Source organism: Equus asinus, chromosome 7 (genome assembly GCF_041296235.1).
Source record: "Equus asinus isolate D_3611 breed Donkey chromosome 7, EquAss-T2T_v2, whole genome shotgun sequence".
NCBI lineage: Eukaryota > Metazoa > Chordata > Mammalia > Perissodactyla > Equidae > Equus > Equus asinus.
Genome location: NC_091796.1, coordinates 50,710,861 through 50,735,113, shown reverse-complemented (window position 1 = coordinate 50,735,113; position 24,253 = coordinate 50,710,861). Strand labels below are relative to the sequence as shown.

The 24,253-nt window shown below is 41.7% G+C and overlaps 1 protein-coding gene and 1 long non-coding RNA gene across 5 annotated transcripts in view; one reads left to right on the top strand and one right to left on the bottom strand.

The window, feature by feature from the left end:
• Positions 1 to 3,132: 3,132 nt before the first annotated feature.
• LOC123286911 (uncharacterized) lies at positions 3,133 to 13,014 on the top strand. 2 transcript variants are annotated; one of them, XR_006529727.2, is made up of 4 exons: positions 3,133 to 3,262; positions 5,729 to 5,854; positions 6,388 to 6,467; positions 7,400 to 13,014. It is a non-coding gene; the product is annotated as an uncharacterized lncRNA (long non-coding RNA). The 2 variants fall into 2 exon arrangements; XR_011504504.1 differs by having other exon boundaries at positions 3,154 to 3,262; positions 5,747 to 5,854.
• A 136-nt stretch (positions 13,015 to 13,150) lies between these two features.
• Positions 13,151 to 24,253, bottom strand: part of MYOM1 (myomesin 1) — a 158,206-nt gene continuing 147,103 nt past the window's right edge. For all 3 annotated transcript variants that reach the window (XM_070513340.1, XM_014832874.3, XM_014832876.3), the window contains 5 exons: positions 20,939 to 21,102; positions 18,701 to 18,737; positions 18,430 to 18,452; positions 16,810 to 16,865; positions 13,151 to 13,965 (listed from right to left, as the gene is read on the bottom strand). In XM_070513340.1, the coding sequence (XP_070369441.1) occupies positions 13,675 to 13,965; positions 16,810 to 16,865; positions 18,430 to 18,452; positions 18,701 to 18,737; positions 20,939 to 21,102 (571 nt within the window). In that variant the 3' untranslated portion in view covers positions 13,151 to 13,674. The remainder of the gene's footprint in view (positions 13,966 to 16,809; positions 16,866 to 18,429; positions 18,453 to 18,700; positions 18,738 to 20,938; positions 21,103 to 24,253) is intronic.

Genomic DNA, 24,253 nt, shown 5'->3' with positions numbered 1-24,253 from the left:
TTTATTTTTTACTTATCCTGTCATGATACAGGGAGCTTCATCACATATCTTCAATTATGGAAAAAATTTCCATCCTTTTCTCAGTAGTGCTATTTGGTGTTCTTCTTACTCTCTTCTCTGGAACTCTGCTTCAATTGATCTGGCATTTCTCATTTTAGTCTCCAGGTCTCTGAAATGATTTTCATCGTTTTCCTTTTTATATCTCGAGTCTGAATTCTGCAGTATTTCTTCTAATCTTTCTTCCGTTCCCTCACTTCTCCCTCTAGTCAAATGTTTAACCTGTCCACTGAGGTTTTTTTTTTTTTTTTTAATTCCAAGTACAGTCATGTGTCAGTTAATGATGGGGATATGTTCTGAGAAATGTGTTGTTAGGCAATTTCGTCACTGTGCGAACATCACAGAGTGTGTTACAGGCTTTTAGTTAGTACCGGCCCTGACATCAGCTCCCCTACACTGAACCCAGCCCATGTGGGATTAAAACCAAAAGCCCTCATCCCGGTTCCCTGCTTCTTTAGTTACACTCATATGTCAATATCTGTTTCTTTAACCTTTGACTCCCTGAGCTTCACAACCAAATAGAAGTTACAAATTGTTAAAGCCCAGGTGGCCTCACACTAAAGTTTTGGCTCATCAGGAGTCCTTGAAGTTTATTACAGGGAAACTGATGTCCAGACAATGTCAAGAAACAGAAGCTTCCCAGGCCCCAACTCCTCGGCTTCCTGGCACCAAAATCCAACATCCACCATCCACCATGGAGGCAGACAACCAAGGACAGCCATCTGTGTATTCCTTATCTCATGTCCCTCCGACCCCCATGCCCCTCCTGCAAACAGCCTCACAGCGCTGACCAGCAAGGTCACAGGCTCCCAACTCCCTACAAGCGGCCATATTGCTCGCAAGCTTTTAAAAACTCCATACTCGTTTCTTAATGGGAGCCAGCAATTCTTAAGGCATGATGCCATTGCTTGCTCCCCCTGCCTGGCAAAGAAAGTAAAGCTATTTTTCCTTTTCACCCAAGACTCTGTTCTCGTTATTTGGATCAGCACCTGGCTCAGAGACCAAACTTTCAGTAACAAGTGCACTTACACAAACCTCGACGGTATAGCCTGCTACACGCCCAGGCTCTCTGCACTTACAAACCTCTACAGCATGTTATTGTACTGAATACTGTAGGCAGTTGTAGCACAATGGTAAGTATTTACGCACCTAAACGTGGAAAAGGTACAGTAAAAATGGTAGAAAACGGTACCCCTGTATAGGGCACTTACATGAATAAGCTTGCAGGCCTGGCAGTTGCTCCGGGTGTCAGTGAGTGAGTGGTGAGAGAATGTGAAGGCCCAGGACACTGCTGGAGACTTTACAAACACTGTACTCTTGGGCTACACTAAACTGATAAAAAAAGTTTTTTTCTTCAATAATAAGTTAATCTTAGTTTACTGTAATTTTTTACTTTATAAACTTGAAAATTTTTATAAACTTTTTGACTCTTTTGTAATAACACAGCTTAAAACACAAACACGTATATCTGTACAACAATATTTTCTTTCTTTATATCCTTATTCTGTAAACTTTTTTCCATTAAAATTTTTTTTCCTTTTAAACTTTTTAGTTAAAAACTAAGATGCAAACAGGCATACTAGCCTAGGCCCACACAGGGTCAGGATCATCAATATCACTGTCTTCCATCTCCACATCTTGTCCCACTGGAAGGTCTTCAGGGGCAATAACACGCATGGAGCTGTCATCTCCTATGATAACAATGCTTTCTTCTGGAATACCTCCTGAAGGACCTGCCTGAGGCTCTTCTTGAGGAGGTGTTATTTTTTTCAGAAATATGAGCATTGTGGTCTGCTTGGTGTGTTTATTTTTTATTTATTTATTTTTTTTAAAGATTTTATTTTTTCCTTTCTCTCCCCAAAGCCCCCCGGTACATAGTTGTGTATTCCTCGTTGTGGGTTCTTCTAGTTGTGGCATGTGGGACGCTGCCTCAGCGTGGTCTGACGAGCAGCGCCATGTCCGCGCCCAGGACTCGAACCAACGAAACACTGGGTCGCCTGCTGCGGAGCGCGCGAACCCAACCACTCAGCCACGGGGCCAGCCCCTTGGTGTGTTTATTTTTTATCACAGATTTTCTTGTAAGCAGAAGATGCACCACGAACATTCTTCTCTATTGACGAAAACCTTTCAGTGTTGGCGGGTCTATGTTTTCAGTTTCTTTTTCTGGTGAGGAAGATTGGCCCTGTGCTAACATCTGTTGCCAATCTTCCTCTTTTTGCTTGAGGAAGATTATTGCTGAGCTAGCATCTGTGCCAATCTTCCTCTATTTTGTATGTGGAATGCTGCCACAGCATGATTTGATGAGCGGTGTGTAGGTCTGTGCCTGGGATCTGATCCCGCTAACTCTGGGCCACTGTAGTGGAGCATGTGAACTTAACCACTACACCACTTGGCTGGCCCCTTCAAATTTTTAAAGGAGTGTGTTGAGCCATACAAAAGCTTCTGCTAAGCTTTTCATTGGGGATTTTCTTGGGGGTTCTTCTTCTTTTTCTTCTCCTGCAGTTTCCTTTTCTCTTGCCTCTTCTTCAGCTGTGTGTTCCTGTTCCAGTTCCAACAGCTCCTCATTAGTCAGTTCCTCAGGAACCGCCTTCAGGAGCTCCTCAGTGTCATCCTCATCCACACCCAGGTTAAAGTTGTTTGCCATCTCAGCCACAGCCTTATTGGTTTTTGCGACCTCCTCATTCTTGGTAAATCCTTTGAAGTCATGGATGAACCTCTTGAGCGTCTTCTTCCTGATGCCATTCATACACTCCTTGGTGACACCACCCCAAGCACAAGCAAGGTTCTTGACTCAGTTATAAATATTGTAATCCTTCCAGAATTTCATCTTTCTTCCCCATAATATCCTGTTCCTGCCTTATTGATTATGTTTCTTCCTTGTTTCAATATTTTAAAGACAATTATTTTAAACATTCTTTCATATTGTTCTATAACTCTAGTTCTTAGATGGAAATAATCTCTTTTGTGATTTTTTCCTTGGGGTGGTTCATTTCCTGGTGGTTTGTAATTTTTACCTATGAGCTCATCTGTGGTGGTGGTTGTTTTCTGAGACTCCCAACTTCCTTGGGTTTTGTAGATAAATTACAGGGAAGACAGGTCAACTTCCTGTGGTTCTCAAGACTGGTTGCCTGGTTGGAGTGTTCTTGCATCTCTTTCACAGATGGGACAACTCCTCGGCCTTATACAGGGGGTTCTTCTCACAGAGGTTAGTGGCTTCATATTTTGACGTGTGTGAACATCATATATTTGATCTATGAACACTTGATGTATGAATATTAAAACCCCAGCTCCCAACTCCTAAAGCTTATGTCAAGTTCTAATACTTTCTTTATCCATTCAATTTTACTCTTGCACCCTACTTTAGCTTTGAGTTTATTGTTAATTTCCAAGGCTTAAACATTTTTCATTCAACAACTATTTATTGAATGCCTGCTGATATGCCAGGCACAATTCTAAACCCTAGAGAATTAGCAATGAAGAAAAAAAGGTCTTTGCCCTCAAGAATGTTACATTCAAAAGATTTCTCTTTCTTCTTCCATGCTCTAAATGTACTGGAAACATTTTTAACCAGCATTTCTGTGTGTTTGGAATGTATGCTTACGTGGGAGATGTACGTTATGTGGGAGGGCGTCTTCCTGCAGCAGCTCAGTCTGCCACAATGCCCAGTGGTTCCCCTCTCCTGCGTGTTCCCCTGCAAAGTTGAGAGGATAGGAAGGCTTCTGGCATACCTTGAAGACTATGAAACTAAGTCTGTCTACATTTAATTTGGGAGGCAGCTGAGTATAATTAACCATGAAGAAAATGGGCTTTGGAGCCTAAATGCCTCGGCTCAAAACCCAGCTCCACCACTTAGTAGTTGTGTGGCCTGGGCAAAGGTCTCTCTTGGTGTTTCAGTTTCCTCATCTGGAAACGCAGTCCAATAACAGTATTTCCTTATATGCTTATTGAGACAATTCAGTGTGGGAAGTGCTTAGACCGGTCTCTGGCATACTGTAATTACTGATTAATTAGCTGCAACACAAACATCAGGTGACGCTATGGTCTGCTGTGTGTCCCTCCCACCAAAACAATTCCTATGTTGAAGCCCTAACCCCCAATGTGACTGTATTTGGAGACAAGACTTTTAGGAGGCAATTAAGGTTAAGTGAGGTGGTAAAGGTGGGGTTCTAATCCAATAGGATTGGTGGCCTTGTGGAAGAGAAAGAGCTAGATTGAGCTCTCTGTGCGTACCCACCAAAGAAAGGCCATTGAACACCCAGTGAGATGGTGGCCATCTGCAAGCCAGGAAGAGAGCTGTCAACACAACCGAGTCAGCCGCAACTTTGACCAGGGTCTTCCAGCCTCCACCACTGGGAGAAAGTAAACGTCTGTTGTTTAAGCTGCCCACTCTACGGTATTTTGTTATGGCAGCCGGAGCAGACTAATCCAGTGACCCAGTGCTAGACACAGTGCTCTGTGACTGGTAGGTCTTCAAGAGGTGTTTATTGCTGCCTTTATTGTTGTGTTTGGGTTCTGCCACCTGCCTACCTCATGAGTCAGGGCATGCTGGTGAGATGGCCCATCACAGTGGTCCACCAGTACATCTGGCTTGAGCTGTAAGCTGGAGCAGTAGGGAGCCTGGAAACCAAACCAGCTCCAAACCATGGGAATGTCTGAAGTCTCCATGGGGACCATAGACTAGGTGGCCTAAATGACAGAAATTTTATTTCCTCTCAGTTGTGGAGGCTAGAAGTCCACGATCAAGGTGTCACCAGGGTTGGTTTCTTCTGAGGCCTCTCCCCTTGGCATGGAGATTGCCATTTTCTTCCTGTGTCTTTACGTGGTCTCCCCTGTGTACCGGTCTGTGTCCTAATCTCTCCGTATAAGGACACCAGTCATATTGGATTAGGGCTCACCCTAGTGACGTCATTTTAATTTAATTGCCTCTTTAAAGGCCCTGTCTCCAAATGCAGTCACATTCTGAGGTACTGGGGCCTAGGACTTCCACAAACGAATTTTGGTGGATACAGTTCAGGCCATAACAAAGATGGAAGAAATTCTGATAGACGCCTTCTTTCTCCAGAAGCTTTTATCCCAGCTCACTCCTGTGTAGACTGGTCTGCTCCTGGAATGCCTTCATGGCACCAAGTAATTTCTAACAGAAATAGCCCTCCACTCAGCTTCAAAATGGCTAAAGCCCACCTGCTCATCAATACTCAGATAAATGCTTCTACTTCCACAAAGCCTTTTCTGAATCTGTATCTTATTCTCATCTCACTGTACAGCAAGCATTGCCTCCCTCCTCTGAACTCAGATAACAGCATGTTGTCTGCATCTTCCTTATGAACTTGTTGATTGGATTATGGTTCTCCATATCCCAGTCATTGCATCAGTTAGAAGTAAGCATCCTTAGGATAAATCTCTGCCTGATTCCTCTTTGTGTCTTCACAATCTTTGCTCCATAAATATTCGTTGAGGGAATAAATGAGAGATAACAATAACAGCCAAACTGACCTATATTTTATGCCAGAAGTCAAGTATTGAGAAGTTCTGAAATCTCTGATCATTGACTCATTTTAAGACCTTACATGCCTAGCGGAACCTTTGCCAGCTATTCAAGGTGAGCACTTCGGAAACCTGGGTGGAAGAGGCGTGAAATTGATGGGTGAAATTAATGCGTGCCTCTGTGCAGGCGGATGGATACGTGCAGGCGGATGGATACGTGCAGGCGGATGGATACCTCCAGTGCTCAGAGATAGACACTCGCGCTATAGCAAGGTGGAATTCTGAGGGACTCACGCAAGAGGTCACAGCGGAAGTGAGTTGAGTTAGATTTTTTTTTTTTTGCAGAGACTTACCTACATTTCTACATAAAATACTATAAAGGCGACAGAAGTAAACGCTTCATGATTCTTTTTTCCATTTCATTCTAAACTGAGTTCCCAGAGTTTGACTCTTCTTTTGAATGATGTTTTTATAACAAACTTCCTGTGTTGACAAGGGACACACTGCATTTCTGTAACTGGTCACCATAGAAATGAGGAGCAGTGCAAATGACATACTATTTTAAAGCTTTTATACAGTGTTTTGAGAGTTCAAGTCCCCTAATCTTTATCATGTGTCTCTCTATATACACAACTATAATACAATATAACTATAATAGTAATATACAACTGTATCTCTTTATAATATATAAATATATAATATATCAAAATACAATAAGAATAATATACAACTGTACCTCTATAGCATACTACTATAATAAGCCTTTCAAGTAATGTGTGTTTGGGTTTTTTTTCAACTTCTCCTAGTCTCTTGACTTATTTTGCTTTAAATTATTTATCAACAAAGGTCTGAACACTTACTGCAGTTGGACCTGAGATCTTGGAGAGGCCTTCTATGGGCAGCTACCAGGCATTCTCAGCAGGGAGGTATGTTTAGATAACTAAGATCAACCCTGGGGTGATCAAAATAGAATCTACGTAGTGAAACACTTTGATTCAAGGGCACATCTCCTGGTCTCTGAAAGGAGACTCTTCACTTTGACCAGTCCCAGTGATGTGGCTTCCGTAAGTGGCACCTTTTCTCCTGACTTAGAACCAGCTGTGGCAAGAGGAGTGGGTGACTTTCATGTGAATATCATGGGCACTAGTAACTCTTCAGGCTGGAGTTCCATTCCTGTAAGCTTATGCCCTTGTCCTTTTTAGACTAGAGAGGAGAGAGAAGACCATAGAAGCTCAAGATGAGGGATGGGACCTCCGCTGTCACGATTTATTCAAAGCAGGGTGTATTTTATTGCCAAAGGGTTTTAAATGAAACTTAGCTGTGTGCTGTTCTCTCCCTTTTTCAGAGTGTAGATATTTGCCCTTAAGTGGGGATAGTAGGGAGCAGGTACTGTCTCTGGGTACCCACAGCATGTGTGTGAGCTTTGTGACAAGCAGTGCATTATTATCTCTTCTTGTCACTAGACTACAATAAAGTGTGTAAAAAAAAAGCGCTGTGAAAAATTGCTTAGATCTTAATAACTGTGAGCTAGGTAATTTTGGAAACTTTCACCTAAGTTTTAGAGATTGAGATTTTGATGTGCATATTTCAGTTGATTCTTCAGAAGCGTCTTAAATGATCTAAGACTTTTCTTATATAACTTCATCTCTAAAGCCCCGAGGTAGAGGTCAGAATGCAAATAACTGAAGACGTGATGTGATGGTCATTGTGTTTCACGTTTGTAATCTTCCATAAAAGCTGTGTATTTTACCTAAATGTCTTGCTGTGGATAAACAAAGCAGAGCCACAGAGTTGAACATAAGAAACACTTTGGAGACCGTGCCAATGGTACTATTAATCCATAAATCATTTTTTTCAGGTGACAGCGTGGAAACTTAGAAGTGAACAGAACATCCAGTTTGTTCTCATAACAACACAATGTTAGTTTGTACCACGTGTGCTACACAGTACCTAGAAGTCTTCTGGTAACTGCCAAAGCAGTAAAGAAAATTCCTGATCCTATGCCTGAGAGAACTGGATTTTAATTCTTCTATTGTAAAAGATTTGCTGCCCTAATGTAGATTTATTAATGCACTACAAAGATGGGAAGGTTTTTGTTTTTAATATATAGTGTGAGAATTCAGAGTTCCCAATACTTTGACTCACACTTTCTCTTTCATTTTCCGAAGAATCCAGTTCAACCCCAGTAATCATTTAAACATCGTCCTCTGTTGCTTTCTGGTCAATCATCTTCTATTGCCTCCGTCTCTTGCAGTCAGGGCTCTTTGTAGCTGACATCTTTTGAAAGTAATAATTTCTTACCAGAAGTTCTTAATAGACTCACAATTTTGCCATGATGCTACCCCCACCTCCCCACTTCTCCTCTGTGTTCAGACTGCTCCCCTTACACAGGACACAACCATCCACCCAGTTGCTCAAGCCTGTGGGTAGGTAGGCGAGTCCTCCTGAGGAATTCCTTCTCCTTCAACCCCTCTCCAATCCACACCCATGTTCTGTCCATTTTACTTCCTAAATATCTCTCTGCTCTGTGTGTCCTTATCTTCTCGGCCACCACTCTCACACAGACGCCACAAGAGCCTCTTGAGTGGTCCAGCCCTGGGTAGGGTTGGACTTCCCGAGACTAGAGGAATGGAGGGAAGGCATGTGTTATCAGTGGCAGGGCCTGCATCTATTCCCACGAAGCACCTCTGATGGGATTGGCACTGAAGCCTGAGGCCCCTCATGCTGGCTGAGGTTGGCACAGAGGGAGTGCATGCTCTGAGTATGAGGCTGGACCAGAGAGCCTCTGGCAGAGGTGCATCAGGAGCAAGAAGGAGAGACTAAGAACGAGAAGAATGTACTTCATATTTGCTCATGCGTTTACTGCTTCTGCCGCTTCTCATTCTTTATTGATCTAAATTTCCATCGGATACCATTTGCCTTCTGTCTGAAGAAATTCCTTTTAACATTCTTGTATTACAGATCTGTTGGTAGCAGATCTTTCAGCTTTAGCTTGTCAGATAGTCTTTATTTATTTACTTATTTTTTGCTGAGGAAGATTAGCCCCGAGCTAACATCTGTTCCAGTCTTCTTCTATTTTTTTTTTTTTTTGCTTTTTCTCCCAAAATCCCCCCAGTACATAGTTGTATATTTTAGTTGTGGGTCCTTCTAGTTGTGGCATGTGGGATGCCGCCTCAACATGGCTTGATGAGCGGTCCCATGTCTGCACCCAGGATCTGAATCGGCAAAACCCTGGGCCGCCAAAGCAGAGCATGCGAACTTAATCACTTGGCCATGGGGCCAGCCCTTTCCTCTGTTTCTTATATGTGAGTCACCAGTACAGCATGACTGATGAGTGGCCTAGGTCCCTGCTTGGCATCCAAACCTGTGAACCCAGGCTACCAAAGCAGAGTGCGCTGAACTTAACCACTATGCCACAGGGCCGGCCCCCAGATAGTCTTTATTTTGCCTTAATTTTTGAATAATATTTTCAGTAGGTAGAGAAGGCTTGGTTGAGAGTTTTTTGTTTGTTTTTCCTTTGACACTTTAAAGGTCTTGCTCCACGATCCTCTGGCTTCTATAGTTTCTCATGAGAAGTCTTGTGTTATTATCACTTTTGTTCCTTTGTACATAATTTGTCTTTTTCTCTGGCTGGTTTTAAGATTTTCTCTTTATCAATGTTTTTCAGCAAATTCATTATGATATGCCTTGGTATTTTTCCATTCTCTACTTAATATACTCAGTCTTTCCTCTGGCTTCATGAACATATACAATATAGTTAAATCAATGTTTTAAGGTCCTTGTCTTCTAATTCTATCATCTCTGTCATTTCTGGGTTTGTTTTTATTAATGTACTTTTCTGTTTTTTTCTAAGTATGGTTTATTTTGTTAGATTGTAGAGATCTAACTTTAACAGGTTAATGATCATAAAACTATAGCAATGACATTTCATTATATACCTCCAACCCACCAACAAATTACTGAAATACACATAGTTCATCATATTTCAAAAGATATTTAAGTATCTTTTATTGAAATTATGATTACATTTGCTGTTGGGGTTACATAGTGTTAACTAAAAATTATTTTGAATTTTCATTATCTGCTCAAATACTATTAAATTAATAAGGATTTATTCTTGATATTTTCATATTTGTGTATATTTTTTCCCCAATTTTATTGAGCTATAATTGATATATAACATTGTATTAGTTTTAGGTGTACCACATGATAATGATTTGATACACGTATATATTATGAAATGCTCACCACAATAAGTTTAGTTAACATCCATCACCTCACATAGCTACACATTTGTTTCTTGTGACGAGAACTTTTAAGATCTCCGCCCTTAGCAGCTTTCAGATATAGAGTATAGTGTCGTCAACTCTCGTCAGCTTGCCGCACATACATCCCAGGACTTAGTTATCTTTAACGTACTTTTTTCCTGGTTATTAGTCATATTTTCCTGCTCCTTTGTATGCCTCTGATTTTTGACTGGATGGCAGCTATTATGAATTTCGCACTGTTGGATAACGTATTCATTTAAAGTGTGTTGCACTTTGTTCGGACACACTATTAGGTTGTCACAGATATTTGATCTTTTTGAGGCTTGCTTTTAAGCTTTGTTAGGGTGGGTGCAGAGCAGCTTTTAGTCTGGGGTTAATTTAGCCCCACTACTAGGGTGAGAAATTTCTGAGGACTCTGATGTTTCCTGTAATACAACGTCTTTTCACTCCAGCTCTCAGGGATGAGAACGGTTCCCAGCCAATGTGAGCTCCAGGAGCTGCCTGGCCTTCTGCTTCCTGGTGGCCCTTTCCCCAGCACTCACAGAGCACAGCTCAGCCTGAGAACCTTCTCAGCAGGCCAGCGCTCCTCCTCTGTGTAACTCCCTTCTCTCGAAAACTCTTTCCCACAAATTTTAGCCACTTGAGCCTCCTTGAACTTCGATCTCTATCTCCTCAACTCAACGAAACTGACAGGTTCTCTCTGTTTGGGTGCCCCTGGCTGAACTGCAGCTTGAATGGTTTGTCTGGGCACCAAGTTGGCACCATCACAGATTTCTTATTACTGCTTCCCCTCTATCCGGGATCACAGTCCTACATATCTACTAGCCAATGCCCCCAAAAGTTTTTCCGTGTATATTTTGCCTGGTTTTCTAGTTGTTTATGGTGGGAGGACAATTTCCATAACAGTTATGCTTTGTGAGCAGACAGAGAAGTCCCTTGTAGTGTAGTTTTACATGTGTGTCTCTGGGGTCCCAGACATTGGCCACTTTTATGGGAACTCTTGGCTCAGGATTCCTGCACCATGTGGTGTTGTAAATTTGGACCCCACAAGCATGCAGTCCTGGCTTGAGAAATCCATTAACTTTGTTTTTCTACCCAGAACCACCTCCAGGCAGATGGCAAGCTTCAGTGTAGTTTCTCCGTGTCAGTTGGTGATATTTTTAATATTCCCATTTTTTTTGACCAACCTACCCTTTGTGTAGCTTTGTACGGAGATCTTGGTAGCAGCTTCCCTCCCAAACAATCTGAGTCCACGTCTCTCATTCTGGTATGGATGTTAAAACTCCAGTCCCAAGCTCAGGGCTTACATCTAGGTAAATTAGTGTCTTTGCATTATGGAGTCTGCACATACTTGATTTTTATGTACTTGTAATGTTTTAGATGATTTATCCTAGTAATAGCTCGGCTTTGTGATTCTAACTTAAATTGTTTACTTAAGCGTGATTTTATGTTGGAGTCTACGTTTATAAAAAAGATGAAAATGTTTACAAGAACTCAAAATGTTCCATATTTAGGTACGTAGGTAATTAAAGTTGTCTAACTTCTTGAAGCTTTTTGTTAAGTCAGACAACAGCAGTACTTAAAATGGAAAGGAAATATATTAATTTATAAACACAGTTTCACAAGTTAAAGGGAACTTAGTTATGCTATTAAAGCACCCTTAAAATTAATTTTTTCAATGGCTAGATTTTTAAATAGAAAAATGAGATTTTAAAGCCAAATATCAAGGATGTAGGAAGATGTAGATTTTTAAATTTATTGCTTTAATATATTGAATATTAATTTTATAAAACTAAACTTTGAATAGTCTTTTCTGTGCTCCAGTATGATCCTCATATTTAGCAGGTCATTGATTCATGAATTCTTATGAGTTAAAAGGACCTTCAGCATCATTGAATCGATAGATGTATAGTTCTAACCTGCAGGAAAGGCAGCTTTTTACCTAAGCCATCAAATTATGCTACAGTTGATTTAGTCTGGTCATTATAATGACTGAAATAATTCTTACAACCATTTTATTGAGAAGTCTTAGCTTATAGAGCTCTGAATCTCAAAGCCATTTCTCTTAGTGCCGCTGTGTTCCACCAAGTCTCTCTTTGCTGGGTGGCAAGGATCTTAGTGAGAGCACACTTTGATTTTGTAAGTTTTCACAGAATTTCAGAATTTAGAACATACTGTTTTAAAATTTTGTTTTCATCGGATTCAAAATCTCTCTGGTTTTCACCCCAGTCTGGGCTCCAGTGGTGTGGAATTGGGGGATGGGTGGTAGGTTCTGTTCACACACAGTCCCTCCCTCCCTTCTCCCAACACTGGGAACGCTGCTGCTGTTCTTACGAGGGGCGCATTTGGGGTTCTGTCGAGGGTCTTAGGGGCTTCTCACCTGCTCAGCTCCTCGGCATGCAGATCCACCCCTACCTCACCCTTTTCTCCTCTCTTTGGCTCCCCTGCTGGTGTCCACCTTCCTCCTGGGTACACTTGTCCACAGGGAGCCCTCTTGCTGAGGGAGGGAGAACCTCAGACTGCTCAGGTCAGTGGCCCTCTGCGGGGTCCCCTTGACCCTCAGGGAGACCATTAACTTGCCCGCCCGTTAGTGAGGGCGCAGCATCGCACTCCTGCCTGGCAGCAGCACAGGACACTCGGCCGGACAAGGGAAGTAGCAACAATCAGATGAGAGAAAATTTCCAGCCCCAAACTTTGCAAAGGAGAGGATGTGTAGGCGCCCCTCCAAGCTGTATAAAGGAGTCTGTTGCCCATCCCTGACCCTTGGCAGGAGGAAGGAATGGGGAAGCTCCTTTCAACACTACTTGTTTCCTCCAGTGGTGTGTGATTGTGTATATGTGTGTGTATGCAGTAGTTGGAGGTAGGGGTGGGGGAAGGACAAAATTTCCTAAAGCAGCACGCTGCCTGTCAGCAAGCCCTGCAAGGAGGCACAGGCCCCAAAGCTGGCAGTTCTCTGAACTTAGAATGAAGGTTCTTTAGTGCCGTTTATTCTTAGTTGTGGGTCCTTAGTCACCAATTCTAGCGTTAGAGACCCCGCACCATCTTATTATCCTTAACTGACACATTATGTTCATTTACTTTGGGTATGTTAACAATGGAATCTACTTGATTGTCTGGTAAGCTCCCAGATGTACAGTGACAGAGCAATTTCACATCCCTGAACCTTAATTGACCTCGGGTGACTTCTCTGATCATGCTACGCCTTCGTAAACCAGCCACTGCTTTAACCAGGAATTTAAATCAGGAGACGTGTTACAACAAGCAGTGAGAAAGACGCAGCAGAGGCCACCCCACTGAACAGCCAAACAGTAAGAATGAGAGAAACACTGATGGCGAGGGGGAAAGGTGTGAGGACCGTTTATTAATACCGAGGAGGTTCCAAATCGCAAGACCGCCAACAGAACACACATCACTATCGTAACATCACACGGAACATACTGGTTGGCTCCACTTGTCTCCCTCTGTACAGGATGCTGAAGTATAAGTGCAATCCATGAGGATTTACCAGCAAAAGTCCAGCCACATCCAAACTCTGCTCCACATCATATTCGTCTGCTCTCTGACCGTTACTCAACATCCCTCTAACTTTATTCTGGCCTTTTCCTTAAAATTGTTTCTTAATGTTTGTTTGACCAGTGGTATTTTCTTAACACATAATTTGTAGATAAATAAAAACTATTAAAATGTTGTTACTAGGTGCTTTTTCATGTGAATAAAAGATTTGACAATTTCCCCCCGAAGCCAGCACAAAAATGGGGAGCAGAAAGCATGATGACTCCCTCACACGTAACCCAAACCATTTGCACACACGCAGCACGAGGCAGCTCCGTGCAGCTCTCCTCGCACGCCCCCCGGCGCTCTCCGCTCACTTGGACTTGCTGCCTTTCTGAGCCTCCGCGGTGGCGATCCTCGCCTCCTCCTCCGGGATGAACACGCTGACAGTGAAGTCACTTATCTCTGAGCCGTACTTGTTCTTCACAACCAGCCCATATTTGCCGGAGTCTGCGGTGCTCACCCCGCTGATGGTGAAGTAGGCGGTCTTGCCGGCCTCGAACTTGAGGTTGCAGTGGTCATCTGAGGCCAGGGGCCTCTCGTTCTTCAACCAGGAGACCTCCGGAGTCGGGTCGCCCCACACGATGCAAGTGAGATTAAGCGCCTGCAGAACAGGTTTTATGGGAGGGAAGGAGATATATCAGATATAATAATCCAACTGCAAGAATCCTTCTGGTGGTTTGGCACGACCCGATGGAGGATAAATACAAACCTTCCAGATCAGGGTTTCAAAGTGGTATGTGTAAGCACCTGTGTGAATTACAGCCTGAAGTCAAACCTCAGTAGGTTTCTTTAAGGCCTCAGCTTCCTGGCTTCGGGAAGGCTTATCATCAAAACCACCTGAAGGAGTTTGCGTCCAGTTCCCATCTCCACTAAGCACATACATGCCTTTTGCTCTAATGTGGCATTTTGGACTCTGTCTCAGTAGAGAAATCTCATTGCCATAATCACCACCTGCTTGCTTTTGCATTTCATTCATTTCACAGTGCCCAGCAGCAGACTCCGAACAGCTGCTTCGGATAATGTGACTAATTTTCAAATTCCGTCTTCCTCATTTTATTTCTCCCCGCAAACCCTACCCCATCTGTTGCAGTTGCAAAGGTGCTCTACCAAAATGTATTCCTATTTCCTAATATTTTATTATATTCTCTGCTGAAACCCTCTTGTTTTAAAAGATCAAAGTTTAGGTCTATAGTTTTACTTTACCTTACTTTTCACTGAATTTTTTTTAGATAAATGTAGATTCATATACAGTTGTAAAAAATCATAGAGCAATCCTATGTACCGTTACCCAGTTTCCCCCAATGTAACATTTAAAAAAGTTATAGTATAATATCACAACCAGTACACTGACATTGATGCAACCCATTGACCTTATTTAGATATTCCAGTTTTGCTTGTACTCATTTGTGTTTAGTTCTATTCAGTTCTATCACCTGTCTAGGTTCATGTACCATCACCCCTGTCAAGATACAGAACATTTCCATCACCATGAGGATCTCTGTGTTGCCCTTTATAATGCACCCACTCCCCCCACCTCCAACCTCCCAACCTCATTCCTAACTCCTAGCAACCAATAATCTGTTTTCCATTTCTAAAATTTTGTAATTTCTAAACCACTATGTAAACAGCATCATATGATATTTAACCTTTTAGGATTGTCTTTTTCACTCCGCATAATTCCTTGCAGAGTTATCTAAGTTATTGCATGTATCAATAGTTTGTCCCTTTCTGTCGCAGAGCAGCGTGCCAGGGTCTGTCTATACCATAAAGGTCATCTGGGCTGTTTCCAGTTTTGGACTGTTATGAATAAAGCTGCTACGAACATTTGCATACAAGTTTTTATGTGTACATAAGTTTTAATTTCTCTATGATGAATGCCCAGGGGCGCAATTGCTGGGTCATATGGTAAGTGCACGTTTCATTTTTTAAGAAATTGCCAAACTGTTTTCCTGTACAAAAACTGTACAATTTTGGCTTACATTCTCACCAGCAATGTATGAGTGACTCAGGTCCTCTCATCCTCACCAGCATTTGTTGTTGTCACTATTTTTTATTTGAGCAATTCTGATAGATGTGTTATGATATTTTATTATGGTTTTAAATTACATTTCCCTGATGGTCGATGATGTTGAATTTACCTCACATTTTAAATTCCAATTTGCATTTTTTTCTTACTGAAATCCAGAAATTATAAGGAAAAGAACTAGGGCTCACAATATCCAGGGAAAAGAATTTCCTTCTAAATATTCTTTAAAGGGTCTTATCTGATCAATTGTTACCTCTTTTGTAAGAGTATCATTTAAAATTGGGTAGACTAAGAAATCTGTTTTCCTTCCATGATTAATTAGCATTTCTTACTGAATGATTCTACAAACACATTTCAGCAAGAAAAATATGAGTCAAACTATTGCCATTAAACTTATCCAAATGGACCAACTATATGATTTTGGAAACTGTGATAACTTAGCAGTTAAACCTTTTAACAAAATTCCCAAAGACCTTATGTGTCACAGAAAACTATTATCCATAATTTAGATTTGAGTTATAGATCACAAAGTGGTTTCACATACCTTCTCTCTCTCAATTCTTACCATGACCCCCAGTATAGATGAATATTTTGAACCTCGTTAGATGAGGAAAATGAAAATAGAGTTTAAAAACAAAAGCAACCCTACAGTGGTTGAGCTTAAAGCCAACTGTGGTCATATTTTCCACCCACGAAGACACGCAGCTGGATGAAACCCACCTCTCACTAAAGCATTCGGATGTGCCTTGTTTTAGCACGCTAGTTCTCATCGCCCATCCTATGTCTTCATTGCCCTTTTGAGGTGGGAAAAGGTTTGTTGCACTACAAGTACCTCTCCCCCTAAGACTGGTACATCAAACTTATTCTAATGAAACATAGGGATGAAGAAAGCGAATCCAGGGTAGAAATTATGTTCATTGTTTTTCAGAGGGAATATTATGGGGCCAGGAAATACAAGTTTAAAACCAAATGGAAAGAAATCAATTTTCAACTGAAATAGAGCCCCTAGAAATTCATGGAGCAGCATGTTCTCCTTCCAAGGTGAGGTATTTAATAGAACAGCCCATTTTCTACTAGGTGCTAGAGGTTGCTTCTTTCTTCAACTACGTTTGTCGTATAGTTATGATACAACATTTTCTGCTTCTCATGATTTTAAAGGGCAACTCTGGAAAGAGACTAAGTGGTCTACATATGCCCACATCAGACAAACTTGCATCCTGATGCCTGCCTACAAAACATTAAGATGATTGGAAAACTGACTGCATTTGCAACCTTGTATCTGGCTATTCTGAAGTCAAGCACAAGCAGCCACGGCATAAGCCTAAGATGGTGGGATGCATCTTAAAAGAAGGATCAAGTTCTGGGGCACTAGAACCCATTCCTAGTGTGGAAGAAGTGGGGACAGCAGTCCATGCTTACCTTGCCCTCCTGGATGGTGACCACATCAGGGAGACCGCCCACCACCCGGGCGCGATCTGCAAGCATACGATTTCTGGTTAATCACTGAAATGATGAGCATGAGCTATGGCACACACAAAACCACCCCAGAAAACTAATCTTCCAATTTAGTTTTCCTCTCCTTACATTATTTTATACTTGTTTTCAATATGCAAAACAAGAAAATAATCCAGTGATTTTGAATGTTAATCCTTCTTCACAGCATATTACGTGTGCACAGGTGCCTCTGTCTGTACCTAAATTATCAGGTTGAGATTGTTTTGTTGTATTAAGACCTGCCCTACACTCTTCATGGTTGTTTTCAGCCGTGGCCCTTCTGCAGCTCACTGAGGCTCAGTTGAGGAGGCAGAGCAGATCTCTAAGGACCGCCTCCAAGCCCAGCTTGGCCTCTTTTATGGGCTTCCCTGCGATTAAAAAGGTTGCATAATTGGAGGCTACATGCCAGGGAGATCTGGAGGCTCGTGCAGACATGGGCTTTCTTTGAGGCCCTCCCTAGAGAGCTTCCCTTTCTTGCCTCCTGGTAGTTCTTGGCAGTGCTGTGCAGGGCCCCTCTCTATGGCTGTGAGTACAAAGACCTCCAGCTGAGGGCCAAGGTGCGGGAAGGGTGCTGAAACCCAGGGCTGACTCCCAGGCCAAGCCATGTGCTCTGGGTGTGTCACACCCCTGGTGCTGGCATCTGCCTCACTTACCACTAGTAGCAGCCTCACAAACCTGGGGCATGAGTGGAGGGAGGGAAAGAGGGAAAAGGAGGGAGGAAAGCAGGGCAAGTCAAAGGTTAAAAATTCCACCCTGAGTGACCTGGAGCCACTGAAAGGCAGACGGACGACTTCACTTCTCACTCTTCATCCTAATTCCCTTCCATTCCAGCTCAGGACTGACTCTACAATTTCAACCCTCAACAATTTTCAAATTCTACCTCCCATACCGAGAAAGAATCTGAATTATTCTGACAGATTAGTCTGTGACTCCTGGCATCCTATAAGACCGTGAGATCTTCTGGAAATCTCTATATGTGTGAAGCAAACAGTTGATAGAAGTCAGTAGTGAGCACATTTCTGGGTATGTAGCCTTGACAGTTTGGTGTTTGTTCACTCAGACTGTGTCCAGGGGAATGGAGGGGAGGAAGGAAGTCCTTAGTTGGCATCTTTTACACTGCAGGGGCTCTTAAGAAAACACCTGAGTACTTACTGGGGGACCAGTTACAGTGATCTACCTGATGTCAAATTTACAGTTTCGTCTTTCTTCTTTTCTTTAATGTATATGAAGTTTTCTGACACACTGTGCCTGCTGCAAGTTGTTAACAATCTATTGTGTGATTTGCAACCCAGAGATCTCTCAGGAAGTCTGGGTGGTAGCTCAAGTCAAGAACTGGATGACGTTTTTATACTGTAACCTGAGACTTTCTTTTCATAGACCTTCTTACTCAAGAGACTAAATGAAAACATATGTAGAACACGTAAGATTAAAAAAAAAAAAGAAAGAAAAAATACTTCCATTCTCCTCTATCTCTAGTCATAATAGCAAAATAAAAGTTATATTTTGAAACTATGCCAGGAGCAAACGGGAAGGGGGTTTACTTACTTTTCTCGGCAATGGCAGCTTGTCTGTGGTTGACACGAACAAACATACAAAGAAAGAAGAATTTTGTTTTAGTGTTACTTCAAAGTAGCTAACCTGACTGCACTTCATTGCCTCGGAGACATTTTGGTGCTTAAGAAAGCAGTGGGAAGAGCAGTTTTTATTGCCCTTGCTGAAATGAAAGACCCTCTCTGATACTCAGATGGGGAAGCAGCACACAATTTCAGAGACATTAGTGCACGCAAGTGGCATTCTCTAGGCAAAAAGGACTTACTTTAATCTCTGGAACTCAGCAAAGGCTTCGTCATATGCTTTAAGAGAAAAAAAGAGAAGTTAGAATTTTCTCACCCAGAATTGAGGACACACGTGGGCTGATTAAAATTCACAACCTGAGGTCAATGTGATCTGCCCAGACATGACTAAGCTAACTTTGAATAAGACTGTGCCTGTGTGTTCACTCTACAACTTGACGGACTTAACAAGAGAAGCAAACACTTTCTAGGTAGAAAATATGACATAGTGGATCTTAGAAGCTCTCAATTCAGTGAGAGACCTTCAACCTTTCAAACAGAAAGGCAAAGATTAGCTCTGCCAAAGACAAAATGGGAATAAAGGTCTGTTTCAAATAAGGCTGGTGTCTAATAAGCATCCTGAGCATCAAGAAAGCTTCTCTCTTTTTAACTCCTCCCACACATCGTAGCCTGCTTGCTAGACAGGTACACGTTTCTATGTTATGGGGTCTGTCTGTGTTAAAGAGCACAAGGAGTTACTGCGATCACAGCGTGTGCCCGAAGCAATGCTTCTATGTCGTGCAGGAGATGAGATAAAAGATGAGTGAGACGAAGAAATGAGAGCTATAGAGTTCTAAAATGGGTTTGTTTTTTTTTTCTTTTCCTGGGCCTGCAGAGTAAGCCACTTTGAAAACTTCAGGAGAAAAGACAGCTTCATTTTGAAATCTCTCCCACCTCGTATTTAAGCCCCTCTGTGGTCCAGGCATCATTATATTTGTATCTAGGAAACATTTACATAATGCTAGTCGAGCCCCCTCCTTTTGCAGACAGGAAAAATACACATAAAGTCAGCCTCAAAGTCTCTGGAGGCAGACTAATTAGGCTAAACCAGGCAAGAGCTCGGCACTCTTCTCTTTGCCCACGCCACACTAAGAAGGAGACAGGCATAGCTGAGCCAATCTGCGTTTGGTGGCAGTGTCAAGGCTGGAAGACAACCCACAGCCTTTTGCTAAGGGGGATTTGAGAGTGGGGCTGTTAAACAAGCTTTGGTGGGCCAGAGTAAAAGTAAATTTTTTAAAAGTTTTAAAATTATCTACCCACTCCTTGTTTCCCTTTTTCTACTGTGTCTCAGAGTGTCAGATGGACTGCAGAAGAAGTCCCCTACCACCGCACATACGGGACTCAGGAACAGTGTGGCCTGGAGGGTCCCAGTCCCTGGGGGCAGCCACTCCCATTCCCTCAGAGAGCCTTCAGCGAGTCTTTCCAGTCACAATGGGTGGGTGGGGGTGAGGGTGCGGGGACTCAGCACAAAACAACTCAAGACAGGGTTGAAAGGCTGCCCCCATATTCTGAATCTACTCTCTCAGGATTAAAAACGCTAAGAGTTATTGCACATTTAGATTGCCTTTTAACATAGGAAGAAGTGGAAGAAAAAGTCAGCGCACAATCTCCTTTAGTAACTTCATATAGCTATTTTATTTCTTTAGGAAATAAGATGACGTGTCTAGTACCAGGAGAGGGGGAAGTGGCACAGAGTTAATTTTTAATTTATGGTTGTGCATCTTTTAACATTTTAAATTTTAATTACTAGTTGCACATCACCTTTTGCTGTGTTCTTAGGTAGAAACCTTTTGTCCATATCTCTCATTACTTTCTTCTCTCCTTCCCTATTCTCTCTAGAACCCCCGCTCTCTCAGAAGATAACCGAGAAATCTGAGGCCATGAGGATCCAACTTTTTCAACTTCCATCTGTTCTCTTCATTAGTTGTCTTTGCTTAATCACGTTTACTCCCCTCTGGTTTCTGAAGAAAAGGTATCCCTGCTCCTCCCCAAAGCCAACACTTTCGCCCCCGCCCTGGACCTCCAACCTTTCGTTCCTCAGAACTGGCATTCACCAATTATTCCCCTTTACTCACATCTTCAATCCTTCCAACTCAACTGCCTTCCTGGGCTCTGTGAACATGCTCGAATTTCAATCACCACAAAACTACTCTTTTTCAGTGTTTGTTCTCACTCAAATGATTGTAAATCAATCTGCCCTTCTTGTAAGCATCTTGAAAGAGTAGTGCTTTCTCTCCATGTTTATTGTCTCCACTATATTTTTAACTGATTATCCATCCACTGAAGTCTTGCTTCTACCACCACGGCTGAATTTAAACTGCTTTATTATAATCTCCAATCACCTTTCAAGAGTCAACTGTAATGACCTCTTATTATCTTTCATTCTTTCTAAAGAGCCTGCTCCTCTATAGTAAGTTCTAATCCGCAGAATTTCCATTTACCTTGTCCAGAAAGATCCACTGTCTTCTGGTGTCCAGTTTTGCCATCAAAGAGCTCCATTACATATTTCCCTTTGTCATTTGGAGTGGGCTCATTGATTTGCAGCCAGATCTGCTCCCCGGTGACCCCAGTCTTCACTCTTTCTGAGTACTTAATAGCAGTCCCGCTGTTCATATCAAAAAAAAACATCGTTATTGTTTGCTGTCATCCAGAGCTGATCTTTACTTTGTCTCTTATTGGAGGTCTCACCATAAAGTTTTACAGGCTTTCAAATAACATGGGTTCCACATATATTCTTCTGCTTCAGAGAAATTATGGATCTTGAATCACAGAACTTAGATTCCAAGGCCCAGAGTGGGGGTGGGGGTGGGAGTCTGACAGTCTCACATTTAACTCTCAATACCTGTCTGGAGCCCAGGGCTGATTGCAACACCAATACTTCTCAGTGGTATTGTCTTTGTTTTTGCTGGGGTATTTATTTGTAGGACTAAGGGAATCTTTTAAGCAAAAAGGCCAAACTACACATTATATTACTACATATTTCATGCAGATGGTATACGGCTATAAATTGGATTTTATAAGCTAGTCAAAAACAGGTTTAAGGAGGCTCATCTGTGACAGACGTCAATTGACATATATGGTTACAGAGCTATTTAAAACATATGTAAATATGCACATGGCAGTAAGGCCAAGAGTAAATGAAAAGCAGAGTTGCTGCCAAAATCAGTGAGGTACCTTCTCTGTCCCTGGATGTGAGGTTCTGCCTACATGTTCTATAGTAGGTCATGAGCAGCACATGCGTTGTACTCTTTGCAAGAGAATAAAAGCAAACAGAACCTTTTGTTTTGTGATCTGACAGTCTAGAAATGCTACTGCTATAGATGAAGTAAGAGAAAGGTAGTAGTAGATGTACTCTCAATGATGTTAAAAGAAACTCTATGAAGAGTTTGTAAACATGTGAGGAAATAAGAAAAAAAGGTAGTATACAAAACTACTTTATTATAGTAACAATTCTGCATAGAGAAAAGAATGGAAGGAAGTACCCCAAAATGTTCAAACTATGGCTAGGAAAATTATAGATGATATCACACTATAAACTTTTTCTAATTTATTATGTGATATTATAAATATAATTTGTAAAACAAGCATGTGTTATGTTTGAAGTTGTAATAAACCAAATGAACTTTAAAAAACATAGAAAAACAAAAATATCCACCAAAAAAGTTCCAGCTTTCAAATAAATGTTCAGCATTTTTCTTATATACTACATCCTTTAAAAGATATTAAAAATTAAAAATGCTGTAAAATGTTGGGTAAAAGAAACCATCTGTAACCATAGACTTTAGCCTGAGCAATATATACATGTCTTAGAGAGTTAGAAAGACAGATGGTTCTCTGCTTTGCTATAATAAATCTGTTTTGCACTCTTTAATCTCTGGCTCCCATGCATAACAGTACCTTACATTTGGAAAGCACTTCATGGTTTACAAAGTGCCATTAATTTCATTAGGTCCACCAGTGTTAGGAGATAGAGTAGGTATTACTGCTGCTATTTTACATGAGAGAAAACTGAGATTCAGAAAATGCAAGGGAGGATCCAAGGGAAGATAGGAGCAAAGAAAAGACTAAAGCCCATTTCAAAGTTTGTTCCCATTATGCCACGTACTTACATAAAGACACTGAAGACAATCAATCTTTGATTCCTGAATCTTTCATAAGCACATGGATACACAAAACACTCATTTAGCGGACTAGACTCAATAATGTAAGAAGTTTACGCCTTGCTAGTCTAATAGCAGTTTCCTCAAAACACAATGTTCTAATTTTTTAGAACAAGTAATTCTTTTAGAGATTATGTAAAGCTTTTTGATTGATGATTCAATTAATTTATCTTCTCTTAGTCTTCAGACTGATATATGAGAATGTCCTAGATGTCACAGAGGAATTTCCTAGAATTTGATCTATTTTAACTTATAATTACTTTCCTAAAATGTATTCTGAAAGAAATAGAACAAAGGAATGAAACCTAAAGCATTAAAATTGGAATTTCACTTGCTCTCATTTTTCTTTTAGAACTCAGGAAATGAATAATAATAAAAATAATAACAAAAACACAGTTCTACATAACAATAAAGTCATTATAAAGAAAACACTAAATGACTGTTTTATGGGACCCAGTTCTGGTTAAATGTTCAATCTAGACTTTTGATACAACTTGAACACAGGGGTAGTGCCATGATGAGGGGGCTCTGGAGCCAGGCTGCCTGGGCTCAGCCCTCCACCCACCACTTAGCTGTGTGACCTCAGGCAAGTCACCTCTCCAAGCCTGAGCTTCCTCATCACTGCCGTGAGGAGCATCTACCTCACAGAGTTGTGAATGTTAAAAGAATTCATACATCTAAAGGGCTTGGAGCAGTGCCCAGAATGTTGTAAATGCCCACTGAAGGGAAGATAGAAATAAACATTGCTGTCTGCCTCCGCCCAGGGACGCCACAGTGACTTACTGCTCAGCGGGGCTCATAAGGACTTTGGGAATGAATGTCCACCCCATCCTAAGAGTGGACTGAAGGTGGCTATGCTCCAACAGATTTCTATGCCATGCCAGGCTGCTGTTCTCTTTCAGCTCAGAAAATTTCAAGGAAGCACAGAGTTTAAGGACCCTGTCAAAAGTGTAAATGGGAGAAATGGTTTGACTTAGAAACCTATTTCAGCTCTTGGAATCCTAGAAGTGAATTTGAAAAGAAGCCCTCTATAGCTCCATAAAAGAAGCCTAGGATAAAACAGATGTCCAGGCTCAATCCAGTTCAAACACATATTCCTAAAGTCATCTTGAGATCTCCAAAGCCTTCCGAGGGTGGACAAGACACGCTAATGCCCGACTATGTCAATTGCTACAAAAGACAACAATGACAAACTTGGGCTTTCCTCTGGATTAGGTTTCCTTGGTGAATGGCCATTAATTCACATTGAAGGAAACTTGGTGTCTCTTGGTGCAAGCTGCTTCAGTTTTGTTCCAGACCATAGCACGGGATAGCTGTGTGTAGAAAGAGAGGATAGGGATCTGGCTCTTGATGCCTAGCAAAGCAGACAGAGACCGAGCATGACGACCTGGAGGTGGAGGTTACATTCAAGAGATGTCTATGAATTATACTTCCCAGATCATAAAGACAGATGCTCTAAGCCATCACTAGCCTCACCAGGCACGTATTGAGAGAAAATGCTGACCCCACACTAAGGGAATGGCCTGGGTACTTCTGTCCCATGCTATCAACATCAGACCTGAGAAGTAAGAAGATTCCTTACCGAGAGTCGCAGAG